The sequence below is a fragment of the Aspergillus homomorphus genome (genome assembly GCF_003184865.1).
Source record: "Aspergillus homomorphus CBS 101889 unplaced genomic scaffold BO97scaffold_6, whole genome shotgun sequence".
Taxonomy (NCBI): Eukaryota; Fungi; Ascomycota; class Eurotiomycetes; order Eurotiales; family Aspergillaceae; genus Aspergillus; species Aspergillus homomorphus.
The window spans coordinates 301,076-325,282 of record NW_020291892.1 but is presented as its reverse complement, the minus strand read 5'-3'; the positions used below and the strand labels follow the sequence as shown (position 1 = coordinate 325,282).

The 24,207-nt window shown below is 52.0% G+C and overlaps 2 protein-coding genes across 2 annotated transcripts; both read right to left on the bottom strand.

Moving 5' to 3' along the window:
* Positions 1-5,842: 5,842 nt before the first annotated feature.
* BO97DRAFT_441108 (uncharacterized protein) lies at positions 5,843-8,256 on the bottom strand. The gene is made up of 3 exons (XM_025698137.1): positions 7,867-8,256; positions 6,377-7,779; positions 5,843-6,321 (listed from the first exon to the last, which is right to left on the bottom strand). The coding sequence occupies exons 1-3, from the start codon at positions 8,006-8,008 to the stop codon at positions 6,055-6,057; spliced, it is 1,812 nt and encodes a 603-aa protein (XP_025554218.1). The 5' UTR covers positions 8,009-8,256; the 3' UTR covers positions 5,843-6,054.
* Positions 8,257-13,839: 5,583 nt separating this feature from the next.
* BO97DRAFT_338973 (60S ribosomal protein L19) lies at positions 13,840-23,988 on the bottom strand (the record flags this gene model as incomplete). Its single annotated transcript, XM_025691537.1, has 10 exons — positions 13,840-13,989; positions 14,147-14,297; positions 14,432-14,701; positions 15,579-16,132; positions 16,184-16,755; positions 16,822-20,649; positions 20,708-20,902; positions 20,961-21,642; positions 21,691-23,765; positions 23,868-23,988. The coding sequence occupies 10 exons, from the start codon at positions 23,986-23,988 to the stop codon at positions 13,840-13,842; spliced, it is 8,598 nt and encodes a 2,865-aa protein (XP_025554217.1).
* Positions 23,989-24,207: the final 219 nt, after the last annotated feature.

Below are 24,207 nucleotides of genomic sequence, written 5' to 3'. Positions count from 1 at the left end.
CACTACCGAGGGGGGGCGATAGAGGTCATGAGGTACTCCCTGAAGGGGAAGAGAGAGAGGGAGGCTCGGGGTCAGAGGGTAGGTAGTCTGCTCACCCGAGGGTCTGTGTCTGCGCCCAATGGACACTTCGGGTTTTCCTCCGTTCAAATGTGATATCACCCTAATATAAGCGCTGTGAGGTCTGCTCTACCTCTTTGAGAGAAGTGACAGCGGGACAGCCCGCTTCTGGTGACTCCGGGAGGTTGGTTCGGAGGCGGATCATATTTCTACTGGGCGGTAGGATCGCTGCAAAGTGAGGCTGGGGTCCTTGAACCCATGATTGGCAATACGTTGTGATCTACTTATGCTTTTGGAGCGGGCACATAGTTGCAAGTCACCTACATCGTCACTATTTCGTAATGTGTCTGTATATCTGTTCTTACCTCCTACAATACTAGTTATGGATAGAATCTATTGCTCGCCTTCGGCAGGTTCCCAGACAACAAAAATGACCTTGCAGTAGATTGGAGCATTCGCCCCGGACAAAGTTGCTGTATCCAGTGTTCAACGGCGCAAGGATTGAGTTGAGTCGTTACATGTTGTGGAGACATACGCGAAATCACAATCGATCTGCTGTCGATCAGGCCGGCTCAAGGCGAGCTAAAGCCTCGTTATTAATGCTATTCCCAGTGAACGGCGCGTTCAGTTATCCAACTCCTTTAGGGCCGACGGCGTATCGTATCAATCTCATCATCACAGCATCACTGTGTCCATCCGAAACCTTCCAAGCGGTTGAGGGCGGGGAGGCAGCCTGGCTTCCGGAGCCGAAGGGGCACGCCGTCTTACGGCACTTTCTCTAGGACAATCACCTTCGCACGCATCAATAATATATTCCACTGCGTCCAGAACAACGTGGCAATGACGAGTAATAAGTTCTGAGCTGTGGGGGGGGGCAGTCGAGTGGCGAACTGCTCTTTGCAGATTGTGCATGATGACCTGTACGATAAGGGAAGGGGGGGAGTGCGCCGCCGGAGGAGTTCCTGCACTCGACTCCTCTCATGCCAGACACCAGCTCCATTCCTTCCAGCCCCAGGGTTTCGGTCCCCTGGATCGAGCTGCGATCGGGGGTCTCAGGGAACGCCGCTCCGATCGCTTGATTACTCTGGGGTTGTGGCGGAGCGGATTTGACGCAGTGTGTAATCCAGGAACCGATCTCCCAATCTCGCTGCTTGCATGTGCAGTGTGCTCATCTTCATGCAATTGGAGATGGTTGCTGGTAATACGAGTTTTGTGCAGCTGAAACATCAGAGACCATGAGATGGCATCACACATGTTAGCCCAACGTTAAAAACAAGGGCAAAGCTTATAAGATGGAGAAAAGTCCGCTCTCGAGAATTGATATTCATCTGAAACTGAAACAATTGTCTTATACGGTGGAAAGAGAGAGATAGTTAAAGACAGAAGGTGGGGGGAGAAAGTGGTAGATCCATACCAGAGGTGATAGATGTAACACTTCTCACGAAAACTGTACACTGGAGGATGAAGATCGATTCTGCAGGTAAGGAAGGACACTTGAATTATTGGTGGAGAGAAGCCGAGTGCAGGCGATGCTAACCGGTTTGGGCGACGCTGGTGACTAAGAAAGACAGAGAGCCAGGAAGTTGCGATGTGTAGATTTTCTATCAGGATGTGTGTGTGCACGGTTACTGCATACTTACCACCTCACAAGACTCATCTATTAACTTCGACTCGAGCACAGACATATTTATAGCCATAATAATCTATATGTCAATAGTAGGATGCCTAGGCCAATGGGTTGAATACCACTTATAATCAGAATACGAACCGCCATCTTGCTGCCGGACGGGCCGCGCTGACGGGATCGGGAAGCGCTGTTTTGCATGGTCCCACGGACGAGAGAGTATGGCAGCAGCGGCAGCGGCAGCAGCAGCAGTAGGGTGCGGGGGAGATGAGATGAAGAGATGTTCATCAAGACCCGGGAATTAGCCCCCTTCGTAGACCTGTATGGAGCACTGTACCTCGAACTGACGACCCTCGTGATGCCACTCATCACCTCTCCTGCTCTTGGTCTCAGTGGATGCGATCCCTGAATTACCACCGGTGTCAATCGAATTGGAGGGACGCACACGAGAGGAATCCACCGAAGGTAAGCAAGCCCGAGGTGCGGGCGTCACTTCCATGGACGCCACTTGATGCATCACATTTTCATCAGTCTGGAACCCCTCCGCAGCCTCCCTTCTCAGATTCCCCCGAACATCACCGACAGCCCCGCAAGGACGAAGACAGGTGGAAGCGATCGTACCTACTTGTCCTGTCCCAGTCCCTACTGTATGTGCTGTATGCCTGGTATGTATGGATGAAGCAGCAGCCCATTCTGACGTATATGCATGATCGCTTCTTCACCTCACCGTTATGTAACAATGATCAGCCACTATTTAAAGTTAGTGTGTTCTGAGCATTGTTTCAGAGGAAGCGAAAAATACACACTGATTGGCTCGAGTACGAGCCAGCGAAGTGACTGCATTAGATCGTTCAGTGATGTTTCGAATGAGGCAATGCTGGAGTAGAGTAAGAGGTCACTTTCTCATGTACAGTACTGTTTCTGCAAGCCATACCCCGGAAAATATAGTACGCAGTGGAAGCCGTCCACTGCTTACTCAGCGTCTTCCGGAGAACACGCCGAAAAATCAATGGCTGCGTAACTAAGATAGCTACAATAGTAACAATACTGGCATTCTTCAAGACCCTCGCCCAAGGAAATGTCACCCATTGTCGTTAATGGTGGTGGTTATGGTTGCACAGAGGCATGCACTTTTATACGGAGTCAGATTATCAATGAGCCAACCAGGATTAGCATTTACTGTCTCAGGAAGTCTCACGGGCCATTCTGCTATAGCGTCATAGCTCCGGGAGCAAAAGTACTTTGCTGTAGGAATACGACTTCCCGCTTCCCCTGATCAGCAGCCATGTGTTGAAATGATGCTTCTCCAGGCACCAGCTTCAGCCACGACCCCGTATACCTGGGTGCTGTCCCCCTCTACAACTTCAGCCACTCACTCATTCCTATTAACGCTGCACTGGATGGTAGCAAGGAACAGTCTGTTCGACGTTGCCCTTCACATTCGTCTTGGCAACTGCTCCAGTGGTATACTGACCGTGTGCGATCGTGATCAAATTAGACCTGCCTTCGGGACCGCTGAGTCGGCGAAGTGATTCGATTCCGACTTCAGATCATAAGACGAACGATGATGAGTCCAATTCAATTCTCTGGCAGCTAGAAGATGGTGATGGAGGGATACACACCATATGATCCACGCGACGAGCTCGTTGCACCGAGACACTCTCTTCAATCTCAGTCGCCTTTCGTTGCCTAGCGCTCGCTCAGACGAATACGTCTCGATAAACCATTCACTCGAGGATCGATGAACAAATTGCGATCACAGGCTAGCCGATGATCTACACAATCTGATGATAAGATCGTGGACACCAGTACTGCAAGAGACTACTGACCCCTTGGATCAGGGTCACGCTCAAGCCATCACCTAGCACGCACTTACATGCTAACTACACCCACTACTGCAGAAACCAGACAGTGGGGTTCACTGCATTGTCCAGTGAGAGCCTTGCAGCATCGGCTCTGGAGTGCAGACTACTCCGTACTCAGCTCACCAACTCAAGCCATATGATCCACGTTTATACCTCGATCGCTATGTCCCATGTCAATCCCTTAAACTTTCGACAATACCCATCGACCCGTCAGTCTTCACATCAAATGTTACCTACCTGCATTCCCTTCCAGTTGACTGATCTCTTCTATTATTATTCCGCCCCAGCGTCAATAGCCGACCCAGCCAATGCGCTAGTGGAGGTCTACCTACATCCACATCTCGCTATCCCACAAATCACCACCACCCCCGATCTACCCCGTCCAATGCAATTGGCCATCACCTGATGTTCCCAGCGGAAGCAAACATCAAACAACAGCCTTCCCCATCCCCCCCCCCCCCCCCTCTCTTCCCCAACGCACTCACTAGGGAAGCAAGCAAACGCAACGCAAGTCATCTCAACCATCCAGACGTCCGATTCGCCCGACTTGTCCTAGGAATGACCTACCTACTTGCCGATAGTCTTTAGGCACAGATACCCGAGGGCCCGGCTGGATCTCAAGACTCTAGATACTGAAGGCACCAGAAGTGGCCGGGGGTTCCTACCCCAGAGAACAAACGACAATTCGACCTCCGATGAACCAATCACCATGTACCGATTCGATTATCGACTGGGGCCGTGAGTCTTCTGTTTCTGTCTGCATCTCGGCTGATCTCTGATCTGATGATCGTGAATGTTCTTTGCCCCTATACTTTGCATCAAGGGAGAGAGGGAGGGAGGGAGAATTAGATAGACGGGGTGTCTTGTATACACGTTACTGGTTAGTGCAGGGTCCATCAAGCGGGTAAAATGGCTATTTTGTCAAGTCCAGTTGGAGAAGGGGTGGGCGGCGCAACATGCATGATATACAGTAGACTAGATTGGTCGAGTCAAATCCGACAATCAATCATGTCTCAGTCCATCGTCCAATAAATTCAACCACCCTTCGAGAACCGACGTCGGCATTGATGCGGCACGTAGGTAGCGATTTTGCCTATGGATTATGACGGCCGGGGCCCCTTGTACCCCCTTCCCTGTCGGCATTAGTATGGGAACGATCTCTTCAACCTCAATCAGCCCCCACGTCTTCCACCGCCCCGAACAACTACCATAGGTACATCCTATAATATCATAGAAGCAATCGATTTTCTCCCCCATAAGGCCCCATACCCATCCACCATCATAACACAGCAAAAACAAAAAGCACCCCATCCCGCAAACCTGTCCAACCATAAAAGTATCAGAAAGCAACACATATACACAGAACGTAACAATCAAAAAGACCCGATATCCCCTCCTCTTCCGACCAAGATATCTCTTTCCCAAAAGGGTATGAAGTAGGTGCACTCAACTGTCGGTATAACAAAGCCCTTCAAACACACACACACACACACACATACACAAAAAGAAAATAGGACAAGGGTACTCCGTACCTTAGTCCCCGATGTGGAACAACTTACATATCAAAAAAGCAAAAAGCAAAAGAGACTCAGCATGGATCACCCCCGAAACCCCGGATACAAGGAATAAGCAGTGGCACCCGGTAGACTCCCCCTCGGATAGGATACGGCGGGGAGGGGGGAGTGAGTTGGTGGGTTGCATGGCTCACCGCCCTCCCTCCTTCTCCTAGGTCTGTTATCCTTCCCTGCTCGCAGGATGAGAGGGTGGAATTTGAACAATCTCGTCATTATACTAATGCAGGATATTGGCATGAGTCAGATTCGGGTGCCGACATGATTTGATTTGAAGGGTGGATGGATATAGATCAGGAAAGGCTGGAGAAGTACGCAGGCGTCGGGGTGTTATCGGTGATCTACCGGTACTGATCAGAAACATGGGTAACGTGGGCAATGCATGAGGCAATTGTGATGAGTGAGGGGGATGTTCCTTGAAAAACATCATTTTGAAGTCGTCTACAGGACCTTGAACATAATGCTGGTGGTGAATGGCGGTGGTGGATGATGGTGGTGGTACAGGGGTGGGAAGAGAGTGGTGTAACCCGAGCTTTCTCATGTGGAGCGGGTTGTTGGTGGGCATTGTCCATCTTATGCTGTGTTGGTTACCTCTTAACGTAGGAGTCTCCCAATCAGGTGTAACCGGAGTCTATAGCATTCGTCCTGGATCACGGACCACAACACGTACGAGAGCTGGGGGGAGGGGACGTTTAGCAGGAGATTGTTCATCATGGAGCAGGAATCGGTCTCAAAAGGGACAAATCGAATGCTTTCTATCGGTATCTATAGTCTTGCCATCTGTTGACGATGCAAGAAGAGTGATGATCGGACATTAGTCCAGATATGAACGCTATCATAATGTCCTTAGTCAATTTGACCGGGCATGGATATGAACTCGAAGGCAGGAAATGCTGAAGCTGGATATCAACAAACAAATACACACAAGAAACAGAAATCAGTTAAGATGGTGGAAAGGCAAAGGCTGTTGTCGTAAAAGGTAATGGAAGATACCCCAAATGCCCTTGAACACTTCAAGTCGATCTTCGGCATTGAAAAGATCATACCATTTGGTTCGTCGTAACTGGAGGACCTGCCATGGCTGATCGCCGTCGGATACCGGAGGGAAGTCGCTGCGACCATGGGTGATCAACTCAAGGTATCGCCGGTGTACACGCAAGTGCAGAATAGCAAGGTGGTGGTTGATGGATGATAGCATGTAGATCTGCATTGCCTGTTTAGTCGCCTGGTCTCGTCCGAGCGGGGTATCAGGTACTTACATCGTCGAACGGACTCTCGATGGGTTTCCCAATTTGGATGTACCTCATCCGCCTGTCCCAGAGGCTGGGACCAGGCTCGACAATCTTCCATTTTGAATTGTTGCTCAGTTTACGGATCAGGCTCGGCCGACGCAACGCGAGAAACGGATGCTCGATTTGATGGCGTTTGCGAGCGTTTCCTAACTCCACGGACGACGGACCATCTTCACCCTCTGCGTAGCTATCGCCAACAGCGTGGTTGGGCGCACCGCCCCACCGCGGCACTGTCGTCCACCACTGACCCTCGCCTGGTCTGACTTCTGTGGCTCCCTGTCGGGCTCGTTCCTGTGCAGTCAGGAGCATGGCACCCACTTCACGAAGCAGATCACACACATCACCGACGCTTTCGCCGGGGGTGTCTTCCGGTCCTCGAAAGGAGGTTTCTGGTCGACACTGAGCCACGAAGACGGGCCCTTCCATGACACCGCTTCGGGCCAGCTGCCGGTCCTTTGGGGATCGGGCGGCCACAAAAGTCTGTCGAACTGGGAATAGAACCGTCTTGGCGGCCAGCTTGGGCGGAGCAATGGGCAGTGCGGCCTGGCATCCGAAGGGCCAGGCAGCCATCTCCGTCAAGGCTCGAATTGTCTCGTCGCGCGCATCTTCTGGCATCTCACTCCCAGCTCCGATACGGCGACCCTTGTACCGAGTCACAATCTTGGGTTTCTCCTCCCCAGATCCCGACTGGCTGTTTGCTGACGCTTGTTCCGGGATGACATCGTCCACGTCCATGCGAATCTCTGGGATATTGGGGGTCTCGGGCACCCGTGTTTCCTCGTCCGTCTGCATGACTTCGTCGTCCTGCGAAGGCGGCGGAGAAGCCGGACGCTCGAAATAATCGTCCAGGCTGGTATCCCAATATTGAGCCATGCGCTCTAATCCCGTCCAAAATTTTCTTGTCTGCGTAACGCGGACTCGATCCCGTCCTTCACGGGGTGGCAGCCTGGCCACTTCTCGGAAAGCGTCATCGTTGTCGAGCAGCAGTTCACTTTGTAGCAATTCAAACCGGTCTCTTGAAGGGTATGGGTTTTCGTTGTCCATCAAGATAGGCGTGCCATCTTCGTCCACTGGGGAGGATCTAGCCGACGTATTTTCCCACGGCAGCGGCGGGGCGGTTCTGGGGCCCGATTGACGGATTATGCGAGCGGCGGGGACATCTGATTCTAGCCTCAGATTCAACGCCTCGAATTTGTGCGGGTTGATGTCTTGCGGCCGTCGGATGGAGGCGAGCACTTCGCCGAGTTTGGCCAAGGGAGTTTCGGACCCATCATCCTTGAGTTCGGGGACGTGGTAGACAGGGAAGTCGAGTTGTGTGGGGGCAGAAGGCGGACAGCGCTCTTTCTCGGGTTCTGCGCTCACAGGGAGGCCTGCATCGCATCATGTCAGCAATGGGAAGATGCAACAGGTGGTGTGCAGCTCGGTCGGTCGGGGCTCAAATCGGGCAAAGAGCCGACCGACGGGGCTTTCAAGGATTCGAAGCCATTGGCGCGAGGCAGAATTGACCCCAAAGACCACTGCGCGACCGAACCAGGGCGGCTCTTCTGAACTCAATTGAACACGAGGCCAGCAGAGCCGCCACTTTGTCGCAAAGTCCATGCCGTAATTGCAGAAACCTGCATTTGGGAGTGGGGGAGGGGGGGGGTGCAATCAAGATAGAAACAGTGGGAGATGTAGGAGAGCAATGATGGAATGAAAGGAATGTCTAAAGAATAGGTAGTGGGAGACGGGCAGCCTTACCCAGCGAACCAGACCACCCGAACATGATGCCGGAGAAGTCGATCGATTACACAGGGGAGAGACGTGCAAGTGTAGAAGAGAGTAGTAGGATCTGGATCTGGATCTGTAAGGTACCGGGCTCGTGTGGACGCCACCCGAAGAGCTCTCTTCGACGGTCGAAAGTAAGGGGATGGGATGAGGGGGTAAAGGAGTTCGAGTCTGCCCAGCACTAGAAGAACGGAGGCGGAGCAATCAATCAATCAATCAATCAATCAGTCAGTCAGTCAGTAACTCATATGGATTGAAAGGAGGGGGGCGGACAGAGGCGGAAGATAAATAGTAAGAAGGGGAAAGGAAGTGGGTAAAATGTGAAGTGGGTTCTAGCGCCAACCAGCGATGGCAAAGGAGTGGTGGAAAGCTGGGATGATTAAGAATGAAGTTAGAAGAAGCCTGTAAGTATTTACAAGTCCAAAGTAGCAGCAGCAGCAGCAGCAGCAGTAGTAGTAGTAACAGGAGAAGTAATGCGTCCGTGAAGAGGCAGCAAAAGGCAGAAAGGATCAACAGCGGATTTTACTCCAAGCATCCAACCATTCGTCGCTACTGAAAAGTCCGTCGTCCCCTTGTCATGCACTCCGAATGCTACTATCGCCTCGAGGGGATGGATCTCCTGATCCTATCACCATCCCATCTATCGCGTGGTCTCTGTCTCTCACCATCTGGTCTACTGTCTATACTCGTAGTAGTTCTCTATGGAAAGAACGAGAATGACAGGATTGACACAATCACGCACCTGCACATTTCATCTTCTGTGTAATGCGGGGAAATCTGGAGTGGCGGACAAGTCCAAGGGGAATCGACAAGCTCATTTGGCAATCATCCTTCGACAGTGCTTCTTTTCCAGATGGGCAGGGGAGGCGGTGGAGGACGGAAGAGAAATTAATGACTGCTCATTAGTCTCATTATTGAGCGAGTTTGGGCTGATCCCTGGGAATGTCACTCGCCCTGCCCTGGGTGCGGGCGAGGAACCACTGTTGCAATGACATCAAAAACACGGAACTTGCCTTTTCATCCCGGATGTATCCCGGCTAATAGCCATTACAACGCTTGGACAATGCGCTTGTATGAATCATAGATCATAGGGATTGCAAAGATTGCAGAGGGTGGCAGAAAGAGTAAGCCAGCCAAAGACACAGATTGTTGTTTACATCCTATTGATTCCATTTCTTTCTTTCTTCCTTCCCCCTCTCTCTCTCCGATTGTTTGAACCACAATAGACTAATTGAGGGGAAAGTCAAAACCTCAGGCAACCGAGAATGGGGCTTTACCCAAGAATGGCTTAGTTGATGTGACTCAGCATGCACCTGATTTTGCCTCTAGTCTAGATAAGGACTAGTGGCATCAGGTTTCACGCCCAATCATAATGGGTAAATCAGGTGGTCTGATGGCTCCACTCCTCCTTCTTCATCTTCATACATCGGTCTATCTGTCTGTCTGTCTCTCTCTCTATCTATATGTCCTTCTCCCCAAAAATCCAAGCGCCCTCCAATCCAACGCTCTTGCTTAAACTTTGGGTGCTGATCCGATACGTGTGAAGGCAATGTCAAAGTCACTCATCATGAGTACTCTTTCCTCCAATCATCTTTCAAGTTAAAAAGATACTCAATTCCCCTCCCCCAATACACCTCCCAACGCGAGGGGGCCAAAGGGCCTGAACCCCTCTCATGTCCTCTCACATCTTCTCATGCACGCAACTGACCATCTCGTTAGAGCTGTCTCTGCTTTCAGGATTGGATCTTCTTCGGTGGCTCTGCTGTTTCATCCAGCTTTTCATCCCCTGCTTCCCCATATCAGCGTCCAATTCTACGCACCCACCCACCCACACATACATACACACATACACACATACACACATACACACAGCCGCCTGGCCCCAGACACACAACCGGTAGATTAGCTTGCCTGCAATCGCATATCCCCCAAGATGACCAGCCGCTCGTGTTTTTCTTTTTCTTTCCTCTCATCCACTTCTCGTGTCAGCTTTTCTCGCCCTCTTCGAGGCTGTGTTCCTTAGCATCTTGGATACATCAATTTCTACGCTTCTTCACGTGTAATCGCATCTCACGGTTTTTTGGCCCTCTGCTTCACCATCCGCATCCTGAAACAATACCGTCCAGCCCGGGCCGTTGCCTCTGACGTTTGCTGTCATGGCCTGCCTGATTCATTCCGGTAGAGAAGAACAATGAGAAGCATCTAGTAACTATGCTCTGATCTGCTGTCATTTCTGCTTTCCGTCGCTCCCTCCATTCGTTTCTAGTCGGTCGTTTCAGCTACCATCGTGCTCTCAGCGCTCCCACTCTTTACGCGCCTGCGGCCTCAAATCCAGGAAGTCTCTCTTTCTCGCAATCATCCCTGGTCGTTCATGCAGTCTATATTCTTCCGTCGTCCACCTTGGATCCAGCCAATCTGTTTTCGCGCCTTTCGGCCTGCGGGCTTGGCGATATGTCCATGCCTACTGCTTCTCTACTTCTTCAGGGATCCAAGTGTACAAAGTTTCCTCGGGAGTCCAGGATCGCCGTGCCCTCGGTGGCTCCTCCAGCTATAACCAGCGTGTCATGGCCGACAGCAGTAACCCGCATTGTCGTCCCCGACACGGACGCTACGTCGCTGGGTGCTAGTGAGACCGCACCGGCAAAGGACTTGGTCACATCCAACGCGTTGTTGCCATCTCCGATTGAACCTTCTGCACACACCGCAGCAACGTGGCTGTCGCAGGCCCCAGCCGTCATTGCTACGGATACACTTCCCACCACCATTATAACTACCACGACAGCAGATACTCTTAGCGCCTCTACCACCTCATTCCTCTACAGTGTCCATCATGAACACATCCCACTGTCCTCGCAGACTGACAACCAAACCCCGACGCTCAGCTCTAGTCAAGCCGTACAGCCATCATCGACAGAGGACTCCGAATATTTGTTTGGTGCAGCGGGTCTCGTCACATCAGCGACTCAGCCGTCTCTCGCAATCAGGACGACATCGACGGCCATACCAACGGCGACGGAAGCGATCCCAGGCGATCAGACTTCTGCGCCAAATCCCATAGATCAATCCCACAGCTCTAGCTCCAACGCATCCTTGCGTATCATCCTCGCCAGTGCTATAGGCGGAGTTGCCTTTGTTGCGCTCGCCTTAGCCGTAGGCTATTACTTCATGCGCTCCAAGCGACGCAGCGCCCGAGGCTCTACAAGCCCCAGCACAGGCGAAGAAAACTTTCCAGCAACAGCGGAAAAGATTCCGACTTTGATTCTCCCCGGCGGTGCTGCTCGTTCGGGTTACCAATCCCGACGGTCCTTCCTTTCCGACGCCGCCTCATCTGTCTGCTCCCTTCCCATTCACATGGCCACCGTCCCCGTGTCCAAACCAGAATATACCTACCACGATCCCCGCTCATCCGCCATCCCTCGTGCTGCAAATACCAATCCATTCCTCGATCTCACCGAACGCACATACAAATCCACTTCATCCCGTGGATCAACTAACCAAAGCGACCACACGATGCGCAACCCCTTCGCTGACCCCAGTTCCAGTCCTGGGATCGCATCACCATCCACCACCATAACGACAAACCTGCGCCAGTCACAGATGTCCCAACGGCAACGCCCCGTGTCTATCGCCTGGGGGGGCTCGATCTACAGCAACGGCAGCGTCAGTCTAGGCAGTACGCTCATCCTCCCCAACGGCCGCAGCAGCTCCGGAAGCAGCCTTGTCAACCGACTCAGCTACCCGTTCACCGTCAACGAGCTCTCGGACGCTGGGGGCGGCGAGGGCTACTATGACCCGGGCGCGCGGGTCAGCACGCGTAGCGACCCATTCGACCTGGAGTACCCGGCCAAGGCGGCGATCGTGCATCGCCGCAGTTCGACGATTATTCCGGTGGCGCAGATGTAGCACTGATCCCAGTTATTGGGTTCCGATATGATTATATATGTGATATGATATGACCTGACTGACCCGCTTGTGTAATGGTATGTTTAATGTTAACATGGTTGGTGCCATAGTCGCTCGCAGGAGATGCGCCGTCTAGAATAATGATGATTTCCAGCTTGTGCACGTGTTTGTTGTTAATTAGTCCTTGATGGTTACGCCCGCGCGGGGGGGGGGAGTTGCAATGGGCTGGTTCTGGGGCGTCATTTGTTTTTGTACGATAACCTCTGCGCGTCAGGTTGATTTCCTGCCATCTATGAACTCTTTTGTGCCGCCGTCGAAATGATATTGGAGACTGCCCCTAATACAGTACACGGTTTAGAAGAGACATGATCAGGGGGTACCATGACCCTCCTAATACATTCATCTAGTACTACTACTCGTAGAAACTTTTGTAGAAAGGGCGTTAATCACCACCTACTGATGCACCACGCCAGCTCCACCAAACTATATATCTCCAACCCACCGACCCCTCCACAGCACAAAATGCAACACCCCCACACAATGAATGAGCCCACCGTACAGAGGAATGAGCGCTGAATGACATGAGGGGTTAAATTCCAGCCCTACTAAGCCGGTTTTAACGTGGGAGTTCTCCCCAAAATGATGAGAAAAGACTTATGTAATGTTTGTTCCTCCTATGACTTCATTGATTCTCATTTAGTGGTTAAGCGTAGTACCACCCCAAAAAATAAAAACCACTATTTCTAGGAGCAGCCATCCCCTCACAAAGGGGTACTACGTCCAAGTTCACGTCACTGCTTACTTTATGAAAAGCGAAACGTGGACATCGGTAGACTGGAACTAGGCAGACGTCTTGGAAAAAGTACTGTAGTAACAGAAGGATGGGGATTGATTTTACCCCCGGGAACTCTTAATATGATCTCCCATTCTGGGCACAGACAGATTTGTCACGAATCCATCAAGTGGGGCCTACAACAAACAGACAGTTCAACGATAAGATTACCCTTACGACCGATTGACCTGATTAGAAACCCCTCAAGCGTGTCATTCAGCAAACGTTACGACATTAAACAAGGACGATGCGGGGGAAGTCGAGCGGGAGAAAGCACAAAAGGGAAACCGGTCGGACGTGGAGGGCTAGACCGGGCCTTGAGAAAGGGGGGAGAAGGAGAAATTTAGGAGGGTTGTAGAGAGAAGACAAGACACGATGACAAAGAGATAAGAAAAACAAGAACATCCGGGGTAAAAATGGCTCTGCTTTGCTTGTCTGAGACACGACGGAAAAGAAAGAGAAGAGAATGGATAGACCGTGTGTAGGAAGAAAGTAGAATGAACAACGTTCGGATATTCGTAACACACACAAAGCGCCATGCCATTGTTTTGACTTTAATGAAAAAGTTGGTCTTTTCTCTTTTTTTTTTTTCTTGTCTTGTTCGGATCACATACTCATTGCGCTTCACCCCGTAGTGTCAACGGGCGAAAGGATAAAGCATAAGAAGTGATGTATGTCATTCCTCCGTGTTCCCGACGAACCCAGTGTGCCGGGTTGCCTCCCGATACGATTGAAACAGAAGCCATTTTGTCCCGGATGCAACTTTTTTTTTTCTTGCTCTCAAAGCCAACGAGCCAGACCTGCAACGAAAAGACGGGGAAGTGTGTAGTTTTGGTCGACCTGATTTATATTCCACTGGCTGATCGATTAACCCATTATTCCCCGCTTTCAACCTCCGCACCGCCAAAGTTCGTCAAACAGAAGAAATTTACTCCTGGGCCTCAGCGACGAGAGCGTTCTGCTTGGCCTCCTTGCGCTCCAAGCGGCGCTCACGGAGAGCCTTGTTCTTGGCACGCTTAGCGTCCATCTCCTCCTTGAGGACACGCTCACGGTGTCTCTCAGCCTTAGCCTTCTGGATCTGTAGTGGGTGAAAAAGACCAAGTTAGTTTCCAAGCTTCTGTGATTCCGAGAATTCCAATGAGCCAGCTCAGGTTTGCATGTATTTCCAAGCGTGACAAGGGCTTATTCGAAAACAAGGTGGTTGGTGCAGCCAAAGCAGACAGGAGTCAACTTACGTGCTCGATGAGGGCACGCTTGTGCTTGAAGGTGTTACCCTTGCTCAGGTGGTAGAGCTCGTGGTAGAGGTGCTTGTCGATCTTGCCGGAGGCACGGTAGCGGACGAGCAGGCGACGGAGAACACGCATGCGGCGCATCCAGAGAATCTGGCTGTAGTTGAGAAAAAACCGCATGTCAGTAAATACCGCTCCCAGGCTGATGTCCATTCCAACTTCGCTATCCGATCGCATCACAGGTGCAAGACCGATCCTTCTGTTTCAGAGACGAGAGTGATATGTGCATACCTGGGCATACGAGCCTCCTTGGTACCCTTGCGCTTACCCAGACCACGGTGTCTGCCGATTCTGCGGGCGGCGGCGAGCTCACGGGCGCGGGCGCGGGAGTGCATGGTGACGGGCTTGCGGATGATGAGGCCATCGCTGACGAGCTTGCGGATGGTCTGGCGGGAGTTGGCGTTGGAGATCTCATTCATCTCATTGGGGTCGAGCCAAATCTTGCGCTTGCCGCAGCCGACCACGGAGGCCGCGAGGCGCTTCTGGGTGCGAAGGTTGACCCTATGGTGTATTAAAAAAGCAGTCGGTCAGCATGAGGTCCAAACCGATCCGGGCAAATTCTTGCTTCGACGAGTAGGAGGAATCAAGAGCCCTTCGATGGGCTATCCGGGGCGGGTGCATGGTGGAAAAAAAAAGTAGTCCATCGAAGGGCCGTAACTCTCCTCTCGAACAACAAGAGCAGAAATCGATGATGGAACTCACATCTTGATGTCGGCGTATCGACGGTCGTTGGCGGATGATGTTCGTTGCACTCGACGACGGGTAGAATTCCCAGGTGAGGAGTTTGAGATACGCCCACTGATTAGCTAAGCCACTGTGCCTCTAAGCGAGAGAATCCACCCTAGGGCTTGTGCCCCAGCCGCTTGTCCCGATCTGGGGTCTACCGTTAGAGCCTCAATCTTTCTCCTCGCATGCGAGCTCGCTCTTCCGGGGATATTGACAGGATATTTCAAGGAAGCGCTCCTCTTCCCAGCCCCGGATTCACCACAAATGGTGCGATTCTGCTGCACCTCATTCGCTGGGTTGACATTTCGGATGGTGGTTTATAGTTGGAATTCCCGCCGACCGCTAAGCACGTGACTGATAAGGAGCTGACGTTATCGACGGCCCAGAAGGCCAAGTACGACAGGTGGATCCAACTCCTGATAAAGAGTACTAGGTAGTAGTAGTAAGTACGTACGTTGGTACTCGAGAGACTGTAGATAATCATAATATGCACTAATTACAACATCCACATAACCTTTCTTTTTTTTTCTTCTCTTCGGTAACTTACCTAGTCTTCATAATCATCATCAGAAATACCCTCACAATTGGAAAAGGATATGAATCTAATTCATGCCGCTTGTAGACCAAATCTATTCCCGCTTCCTACGATCACTCATCCCCAAAGGCCCCTTCCCCAAGGTCGACCTTGCCAATGCTCCACAATTCCTTCTCGTCATCAACCTCATCATTGGACAGGCCGAGGCCACCCTGTCCACCTTCCGCCTCCTTTCTTTCCCTAGCCTGACTTGCCAGACGCAAGGCAACGCGCTTGAAGTAGTCCGACATGCTCCGCTTGGGGCCCGGCGGAAGCTCAGCCCCCGGTCCAGCCATGTACTTCTCGAACACGGCGCCTTCAGACTCCACCACAGAGAAAATCGCAAGGAAGGCAGCCTCCGCCGCCAACTTCACCGGAATGACCATGTCGCGCACACTAGCGAAGATCGGGGGCGCAAGAAGAGCCAGATGCGGCCGTGTCAACTCCGGATGAAGTCGGCTAACGGTCCGCATGACAACTAACGCCAATCTCCGGGTGTCCGAGGGCGCGCCGGGCTGGATGCAAGGCGCCAGGGCTTCGAAGATAACTTTGTTGACTTCAAAGTTGCGATGCTCGTCCTCAATCAACAGATACTTGCCCGCAGCCAAGACGCTGTTGTCGGAAATGAAAGGCTGTCGACGGTTAGATCTACCTTCTGTCCTTAAGATCCGGAAAACACTTACATCCTTGTTGGTAACACCCTGGCAGATGACTGCTTGTGTCTCGGTAGCAAAGTGTTCGGTCAAAGATGACGGTGCCTCAACAAGCAAAGCGTTAAGTCCCAGAATCGAAGAGTGGGAGAGGTTTGCGGTCAGGACTCGGTTCTTGATGAGTGGGCCTGCAGTAGCGGGTGGAAGCACCTTGACCAAAGCACCGAGCAACTTGGCATTGGTGATAGCCACGGCGTCAGTCTGATCGCTGGCATCGTCGTCGATGAGGGCAAGAATAGCGTTCTTCGAAGCCTCGCTCATGTTGGCACCGGCCTTGCCGACAACTTCTTGAAGAGCCTTCATCATTGCATTTCTAACCCCAATGTCGGGTGTCTTTGTGCCAGTAATGAGCTCTGCAATCAGAGGGTCGACCCTAGGTGTCAAAGTAATCAAGATTCCAAGACCCTTGGCAGCCCTGTTGCGCAGAGTCTCGCTGGTGGAATCGGCCAGACCACGGGCAAACGTTCGCTGAAGCTGGGGCAGGAATGGCTTAACAGCCAACGGGATCTTTTCCAGTAGTTTGTTAAGTGTAAAGAAGATAGCACCTGGATTTCATCGTTAGTACATATAAGCAAGGCTGCGGAATCGCATGGATGAGAGAAGAGGCTTACATTTGATGTCCACCGACCGCTCAGACACAACACGGATAAGGGGACCCGTGATCTGGGTGACAAACAGCTTCAAAGAATCTGCACCCGTGCGATCAATGATATCACTGATGGCAAGAGCGGCTTGCGTACGCTGCTCAACACTTCCATTGAGAAGACCCTGCAAGAAGATCGGCAGAATAGCAGTGATACCCTTAGGGAGGCTGAAGCCTGGAAGATTGGCGCCAGGAACACCCACACCACGCAACACCTGGCGTGTAGGGATGGTAAGTACCTCCATCTCTTCTTTACGCAGATGAGACGTGAGTTCACTCTGCGCCGCCCATGCGGCCTTCACAACACTCTTGTCCCTGTCGTCGAAAGAGACGAGCAGGACGCGGATCAGATCTTGATGGTATCTGGAGTAATCCATCTCGGCATTGGCAAAGAAGTTCTTAAGGTGAAGTGCCGCGTTAGTACGACGAACGTGATCGTCGTGCTTCATTAGAGTCATCATGGCATTCACCATCACATTGAGGCCGTCATATTCATCAACAGATACCAAGATTGTATCAAAAGCGCTGCTCAACTCCTGTCGGAGTTCCTCGTCAGTCGTTGATACAATATTGTCCATCAGGGAGTTGAGGATCGTAGGCAGTCTGCGTGTCATAGCGCTGCTTGCCACTTCGGCCAGGGAGGCGAGAGCCCGGGCATTGAATGCTGAGATAGGAGAAGTGAGAAGAGTAGGGATGAGGTTCGGTAGGATTATGTTGGCCCGTGTCTGCTCGGTGAGAAGCGTCAAGAGTGCCGACAGCGCTTGCTCTGCCTCTTCGTTGTTTCTCAGGAGGAGCAGGAGATGAGGAAGAACCTGGTCGACAGCCTTCTTGCCCAAGATCTGTTGCAAAGCGTCGAACGCTTCGGCTGCAGCCTCGCGAACATCTTCATCGTGATCGACCAGAGCCACCCGAACGGTTGAGATAAGGATCTTCTCGTAATCTTCGAGGGCCTCAGGGGAAGCAGAGGCGATAAGCTCTCTCAAAGCAATGCAAATACCCTGTCTGACATCCACGTCAGGAGATGACTGAAGACCTTCCTCGAGCGTAGGAAGCAGAGTCGCGAGAACAGACTCTCCTGCCTTCTTGATGAGGTCTCCCAGAGCGTTACTAGCAATGACCTTGTGCTCCATGTTAGAAGAGCCAAGGCGGCGGATGATGAGTTGAGATAGAGTTGGCACCATGTCCTTGAGGGTCTTGGGGGAGGCGACAAGCGACTTCCAGACACCCATCGCAGCACTCTTGACAAGCCCTGATGTATCGCAGCGACAGATGAAGAGCGCAGACAAGACCTTGTTCCTCCTCTCCTCTCCAAGGACTTCGAGAAGCGACTGTCCAGCTTGAGCGGCTTCCTCCGCTTCCTCTTCCGCATCTGTCCTGGCCGTGATACCAGTGATACTGAAGAGAAGATCACCAACAAGCTCAACGGAACTCAATCTGATGCGGTAGCTATCGTCTGCGAGACCCCGCTCAAGCTCTGGCAGAAGCAGGTCGATGGCCTTGGAAGAGAAATTCTTGACCAGCAGGCGACCGGCCTTGAGGGACGTCTCACGGATAGATTCGACGTCATCAGCCAAACCCGAAAGAATTGGGGGAATGATCTTGCTCAGATAGGAAGCGAAGCTATTTCCGAAGCAAGCGGGCAGGAAGATGAAGAGAGTCATGAAGCCTTCGCGAACAGATGGCTTCGAGCTGCTGACATTCTGCAAAATGGTAGGCAGCGTCTCCTCGAGTCTGGTTGTACCCAATCCAGCCAGAACCTCCGAAAGAGCCTGCGCGGATCCCAATCTGTCACCAGCACCGGTATCTGATTTGAGTGTAGTCATGAGGTTGGGGATGAGATCGGGAAGAGCATCTTCTCCAAGCTTCTCGATAAGTGAACCCAGGGCTTTGGAGGCAGTAGCGCGGGTGGTGGGCACAGGATCAACGATAGCCAACTGAAGACCAGAGACAATGATTGGAAGGTGCGAAATAAGATCTTTGCGCTCCGTGAGATGAGCCAAGCTGCCAATAATCTGCGCAGATTTGCGTTTCGTGTTCGACCTGTCACCGAGACCGCGCTCGAGGATACGAACGACGAGAGCCAAGGATGGTGCATCAAGATAGTGGACGAAGGAGACCTTGATAAGTGAATCGAGAGCCTCGTCAGTGTATTTAGTGGGGTCGCTCAGCGCCTTGAGGAGTACGTTGACAAGGCTCTTAACTTCAGGGTTACTGATGACTTCACCGAAGCGCTGCAAACTGCGGTTGGCGGCATTGCGCACCTCCTTGTGCGTGTCGTTCAAGACCACTGTCAGCGGAGGGATAATGTCGGGCAAGCTAGCCGCTAACTGCTGGGGATCCAGGTAAGCCATTGCTCCTAGAAGATCGCAGGCCCCCTTTTGACTGCGCCATTGTGTGTCATCAAGACCGTCAAGGAGGGTGGGAAGAATCTGCTTGACACCGTACGAGCTGAGATTTGAGAAGCAGGCCTTTGCTGCATCGAGGCAGGCATCACGGACATCTGCATTCACATCTCCAAAACTGGCGAGGAGTTGCGGGACAATCCGAATAACATATGGTTCGAAAGTCCGACCAAGAATGGTCGCAAACAATTCATATGCCAACAGAGCACCCTGTCTCTGATGCGGCTCCTTTCTGTTCTCTGAAGCATCCTGAAGATGAGCCATAACCTGGAATTCTCGCAGAGTGGAGATACCTCTACCGCTGACGATACCAGCAAGGCCATAGGCTGCACCACGTTGCGTAGCATACTTCTTGGACTGTAGGAGTTGATCCAGCATCTCCTTGACATACTGTCCGCTTTGTTGAGGGCCACAGAGTCGGATGAGAGGTGGCAAACATCCGGAGACTGCAGACTGTACGCTTTCCGAAGGCGTAGGAAGAGTGCCCAGGAGTTTCTTGAGGACCGTCTGCAGACGAGGATCGTCGGCCTTGAGATGCTGGGCCAAGGATCCGTACAGAACGACCACTGCCTCATTGAGCAGGTCGGAAGTCTCACTTCCTTTGTCAGATGTTTCCAACGTAGTTTCCAAAAGTTGCATCAACTCCTCCACCGCCTGCTGGCCACGTGCGCCGATGACGGACCGACCACTCTCCGCCATCTGGGATCTCACCACAGAGCTCTTGTCGATCAATGGGCCTCTTTCAATCAGGAAGCGAAGGAACTCAACAACCTGCTTGCCTTCAAACAGATTGGTCATGGCACCAAATGCAAGAGCAATACCACTACGGAACTCCCAATGGTCGGTCATGTCCATCTTCTTGGGCATTCCGTAACTGTCCTTCTCGGGAACTTTAGGCTGGATCTCGACTGCATACTTGGACTGAAGCTCCGAGACGATTTCACCGAAGATAGGTGGGTTTGACTCAATAGCATGGGCCAAGGCACGAGCCGCAGCGCCGCGAAGATGCGAATCCTTGGAGGCGAGATAGGGAATAATCTTTCCATACGAGGAGTCATCGACCTCGAGCGCATTTTCTTCCCAAATAGTCTCAGCGATTTCTGCGTTTTCCTCCACGTGATCATGACATTCGAGCCAGATGTGCTCGGAGAAGTCGAGGTCGATCAAGTCAATCTCAGATTCGATAACCTGTAAGACAGATGTACGAACGGACACCTCAGAAACAATGGTGCCCTTCAACAAAACATCCAGTTCGTCCTTGGAGATATTGGGCGAGATCGAACGACAGAAATCGAAAAGAGTGTCCTTAATGAGCTTATAGTGTTGAGTATACCTTTGCATTGAGGAGAGCAAGTGGTTCAGGACCTCAACTCGAGGAAGGCGCTCGTCGGCAACTGTACATGTTGATTTAGTTTTCTGGAAAAAGGATTGAAGTCGGACTGTGGAACTCACAGGAGCTTGAATGGAAGGATAAGACTTCGATGGCAAGGAGTACTTGTTCGCCCTCCTCTTCTCCTTTCTGTTCCTCAATTCCATTTCGACTGAGGATCAAGAAGAGCAAGGGAAGGACGTATGCCAGCGACGAGATATCAAGAGGACGTTGCTCAGATGCAAAGCGCAAGCGATAAAGAATCCTGGTCACGAGTTCTGCAGACGTGTTAGTGGAACTGTATCCGAGTCGATTGGTGATCTTCACTGTACTTACGTCCGAGCGACTCCGCTTCCATTTCGGGTGGCAGATGGCTTTGGCCAATCGCGCGAAGGGTTGCGACACCCACGAAGGGCCGCAACGGACCTAGGCGTGAGGAGAGCTTCTCTGAGCACTTGATATAGGCTTTGGAGACTACATCACCAGCGAACAAGCCTGCACCAGCTTCTGCCAGTGCGAGCAAGGCGCTCACAGCAGGGTTGATCCAACCGTCTGCATCGATCGCCGGGCCACTAGCAAGGCCTTGAATAATTCCAGTTCCCCTTTCGACCTTCTTGATCTCCTCAAGGACCTCTTCGCGGATTTTGGACTCCTTGGCAAGCTGAGCTTTGACCTTGGCCTGCTCATCAGCAGTAAGCTTCTTCGGCTTTTGGCCCTTCTTTTCCGCCAACTGCACCCGTAGTTCTTCCTCCCACTTGAGAATGTTATAGTCTTTGTTGTTCTTGTCAAAAGTAGGCTTTGACTTGGTGCTAAGAACATCAACGAACATGGTTCCCTCAGGAGTACGTGCAATGGCGACATCGGTTGGTGTGAACTTTGAAACACGAGATACATCCAAGTCCTCCTGAATCTGAGTGACGAGACGAGGTACCATAGCATCGGGAGCCACAAAGGCCAGTTCACCAGCTGCGCTCCAGATAGCGGCGTTCAGTTGAGGAATCTTGGATTGAACAGGGTCCTACCATCTAGTTAGTAAGCAATTCCAAGAAGGTAAGGGTATTAATACCTCCTGCACGCGAGTCAGTTGCTTCAAGCAGTGGTCTGCGAACTCGCGCACCAAATCACCCGGATCAGTGCCGGTTCTAAGACACAGAGAAATCCAGGGCGCATTCGGAATCAACTCAGGCCGAGCAAGGAGAAGCAATTCAACAAGCTGACTCTTCAGGTCGGCTGTGATGTTTCCCACTGCCTGCAAGGTAGAAGAGGACGGGCAAATGGCCTTCACCACGAGATGCAGATGTCTTTCGCTTTCAGGACCCGCGGAGATTGGTGCAGATTCCTTTTCGCCTGTTCTGAATGCAAGAATCCAAGCCCATAATCCGTTGATAATGATCCGGCCGACGCTGGCCACATTCTCCAAGTAAGCTTGGGTCAATGCACGAGCAGATTCGTCACGGAAGCTAGTGTGAAGTCCAGGTGCAGTGACGCTGTAGATGAAAGCCTGAGCCCACGCAGTCTTGGCTGTATCTTCGGCGCCTTCGAACTTAGAGCTTGTGGTGACTGCAGCAAGTGCCCTTACCGCCCACTGAATTTCAGCCTGAGAGGCCAGCTTGGAGTATGCCCTGGGGTTGAGCAAGAATGATGGCTTTGGGTTGAGCACCATCGCTTGCGCTACAGTATCGTCCCATGCGGCCTTATCGAAGCTTGCAAGGGGAGCCGAGCGCTCCAGAAGGGCAAGGTAGATATGAGCTGTAGACAAAGATCCACCCTGAGCAGAAGGCAACGGGTTGGAGAAGACCTCAGTATATAGTTCTTTCATTTTAGCCAGGTACTTGTTAACAAGGGGCTCAATCTCGGCACTCGCCAAGGTCGAAGCTTCGACCTCCCAAAAAACTTGACTGACATTGAGCTGCCAAAGCTTCTTGAAGGGTACCCGCTTATCGGAGGACCCTTTGACGATAGCGTTGATGACATCGTCGTTGACTTTTACTTTGGAGTGAAGAAGGAATGTCAGATGCTTGCAAAACGATTTAATCTCCTCCTCCAAGGCGGCTTCATTGGATTCACGCGAGAATACCGGAACGAGACCCTGGACCACTTCTTTCGCGATATCGACAGAAGGAAGGATAGCTGCAATGGCTTGAGCGTACACAGCACGTTGTTCGGGATTGGTAATTTTCTGGGTCTTCAAAGGACCAACAACTTCGCTTGTAAACTTGAGCAGAAGGCTGTCGCTCTTAGACTTCGATAGTAACGCCTCGAAGGAGCGAACGGCGCCTTGTCTGATTGCTGGGTTGGCTGACTTCATACTCGACAGCAAGTGCTTCAAGAGTCGAGCATGAAGAAGCTCCGCAAGATCGAAATCCGCTGGTAGCGAGGAGCAGAGGGATGGGAGCAAGCCGCTGAAAACCACCTCAGGTGATCGCAACATGGCCTTCTCAAACGGCGGTATCAACTCGGAGGCAACGTCTTCGTAGGTAACAAATGCGACAAAGAAGTCACCCAAGGCATCGGCGATATGAGAGGGCGGAGCAGACTTGGCTCCGACCAGTTCCTTGATGTAGTAGGCGATAATGGCTTTCTTTTGCTCCTCTAGGATTGGCTTCTTAGTCGGGAGTCGAGCGCAGACTCCGGAGATGACGCCAAGGAATGGTGCGTTTTTCTGTCCGGTGGCAGCGTCGCTGGTCAACCGCTGAACAGCCTGACGGATTACGTCTTCACCCCAGGTAGCGGAAGAGAAGACAGCACGTAGCGCACGTCTGGTGACTCGAAAAGCGGATATCTTCACAGCCTGCTTGGGACCAGCGGCGGCCAGGCAGGTATCCAGAGCTTTGGCATCGACGGCGATCGTGTCCAGAGCGGCAGACAGCGGCGCCTCGGGGTCTTCAGCCAAAATCTGTAGCACAATTGAGCACCATTCTACCAGGACCAAAGCGGGACCGGGAGCCAGTGCAGGTTTCGCGGCTTCAATCTGCAATTTCTGGATGAAGTATTTCAGATCATCGGTCGGCACCGGAGCCTTGAGCAGCTCTCGAAGGCATTGTTGAACGGCTTGACGAGAGGGACGATCGACATAACGAGGATAAGTCTTGAACAGAAGGCCAATGACAGGCTGGCGCGCTTGAGATGGTAAGTTGGAAGCTAGTTGAAGCCAAAGTCCACAGTTAGTATCTCAACAACTCGGCGAGAGGGGCAGCTGGGCTGGGCTGGCTGGGCTGGCCTTGCCGGGGAGGGAACACTGACCAATTCTATCGCGGAGCTCCTGGAGAGCACGGATTCTGCGAGCAGTCGAACTCGAGAAGAGAACGACCTGCAGACTCTCCAGGTTGCCGGAATCCACCTGTTCCCATGGGAAGTCGTCCATATTATGTGGTGGACTGAAGCATGCCGGCGTGACAAGACAATGGGCAGACACACGCAGACGAATGGGGCCGATGATGTTGTCATAAAAGTTTTGCGGCCGTTGTGGGGAGGGGGACTAAGACTCAAGTCTCAAGTATCTCCGCCCGCCGCCGCCTTGCCCTTTTCCTACTCTCCGATCTCTGGTGGTGCGCGCTCATTTTCTTCCCCTCAAACGCACAAC

Bases quoted from the DNA above. Each gene is read 5' to 3' on its own strand.
- BO97DRAFT_441108 (XM_025698137.1), bottom strand. From the start codon at position 8,008: ATGGACTTTGCGACAAAGTGGCGGCTCTGCTGGCCTCGTGTTCAATTG. The intron at 7,780-7,866 runs GTCGGCTCTTTG...GATGCGATGCAG, and splicing joins AATCCTTGAAAGCCCCGTCG to GCCTCCCTGTGAGCGCAGAA. The intron at 6,322-6,376 runs GTAAGTACCTGA...CAGGCAATGCAG, and splicing joins TCGAGAGTCCGTTCGACGAT to ATCTACATGCTATCATCCAT.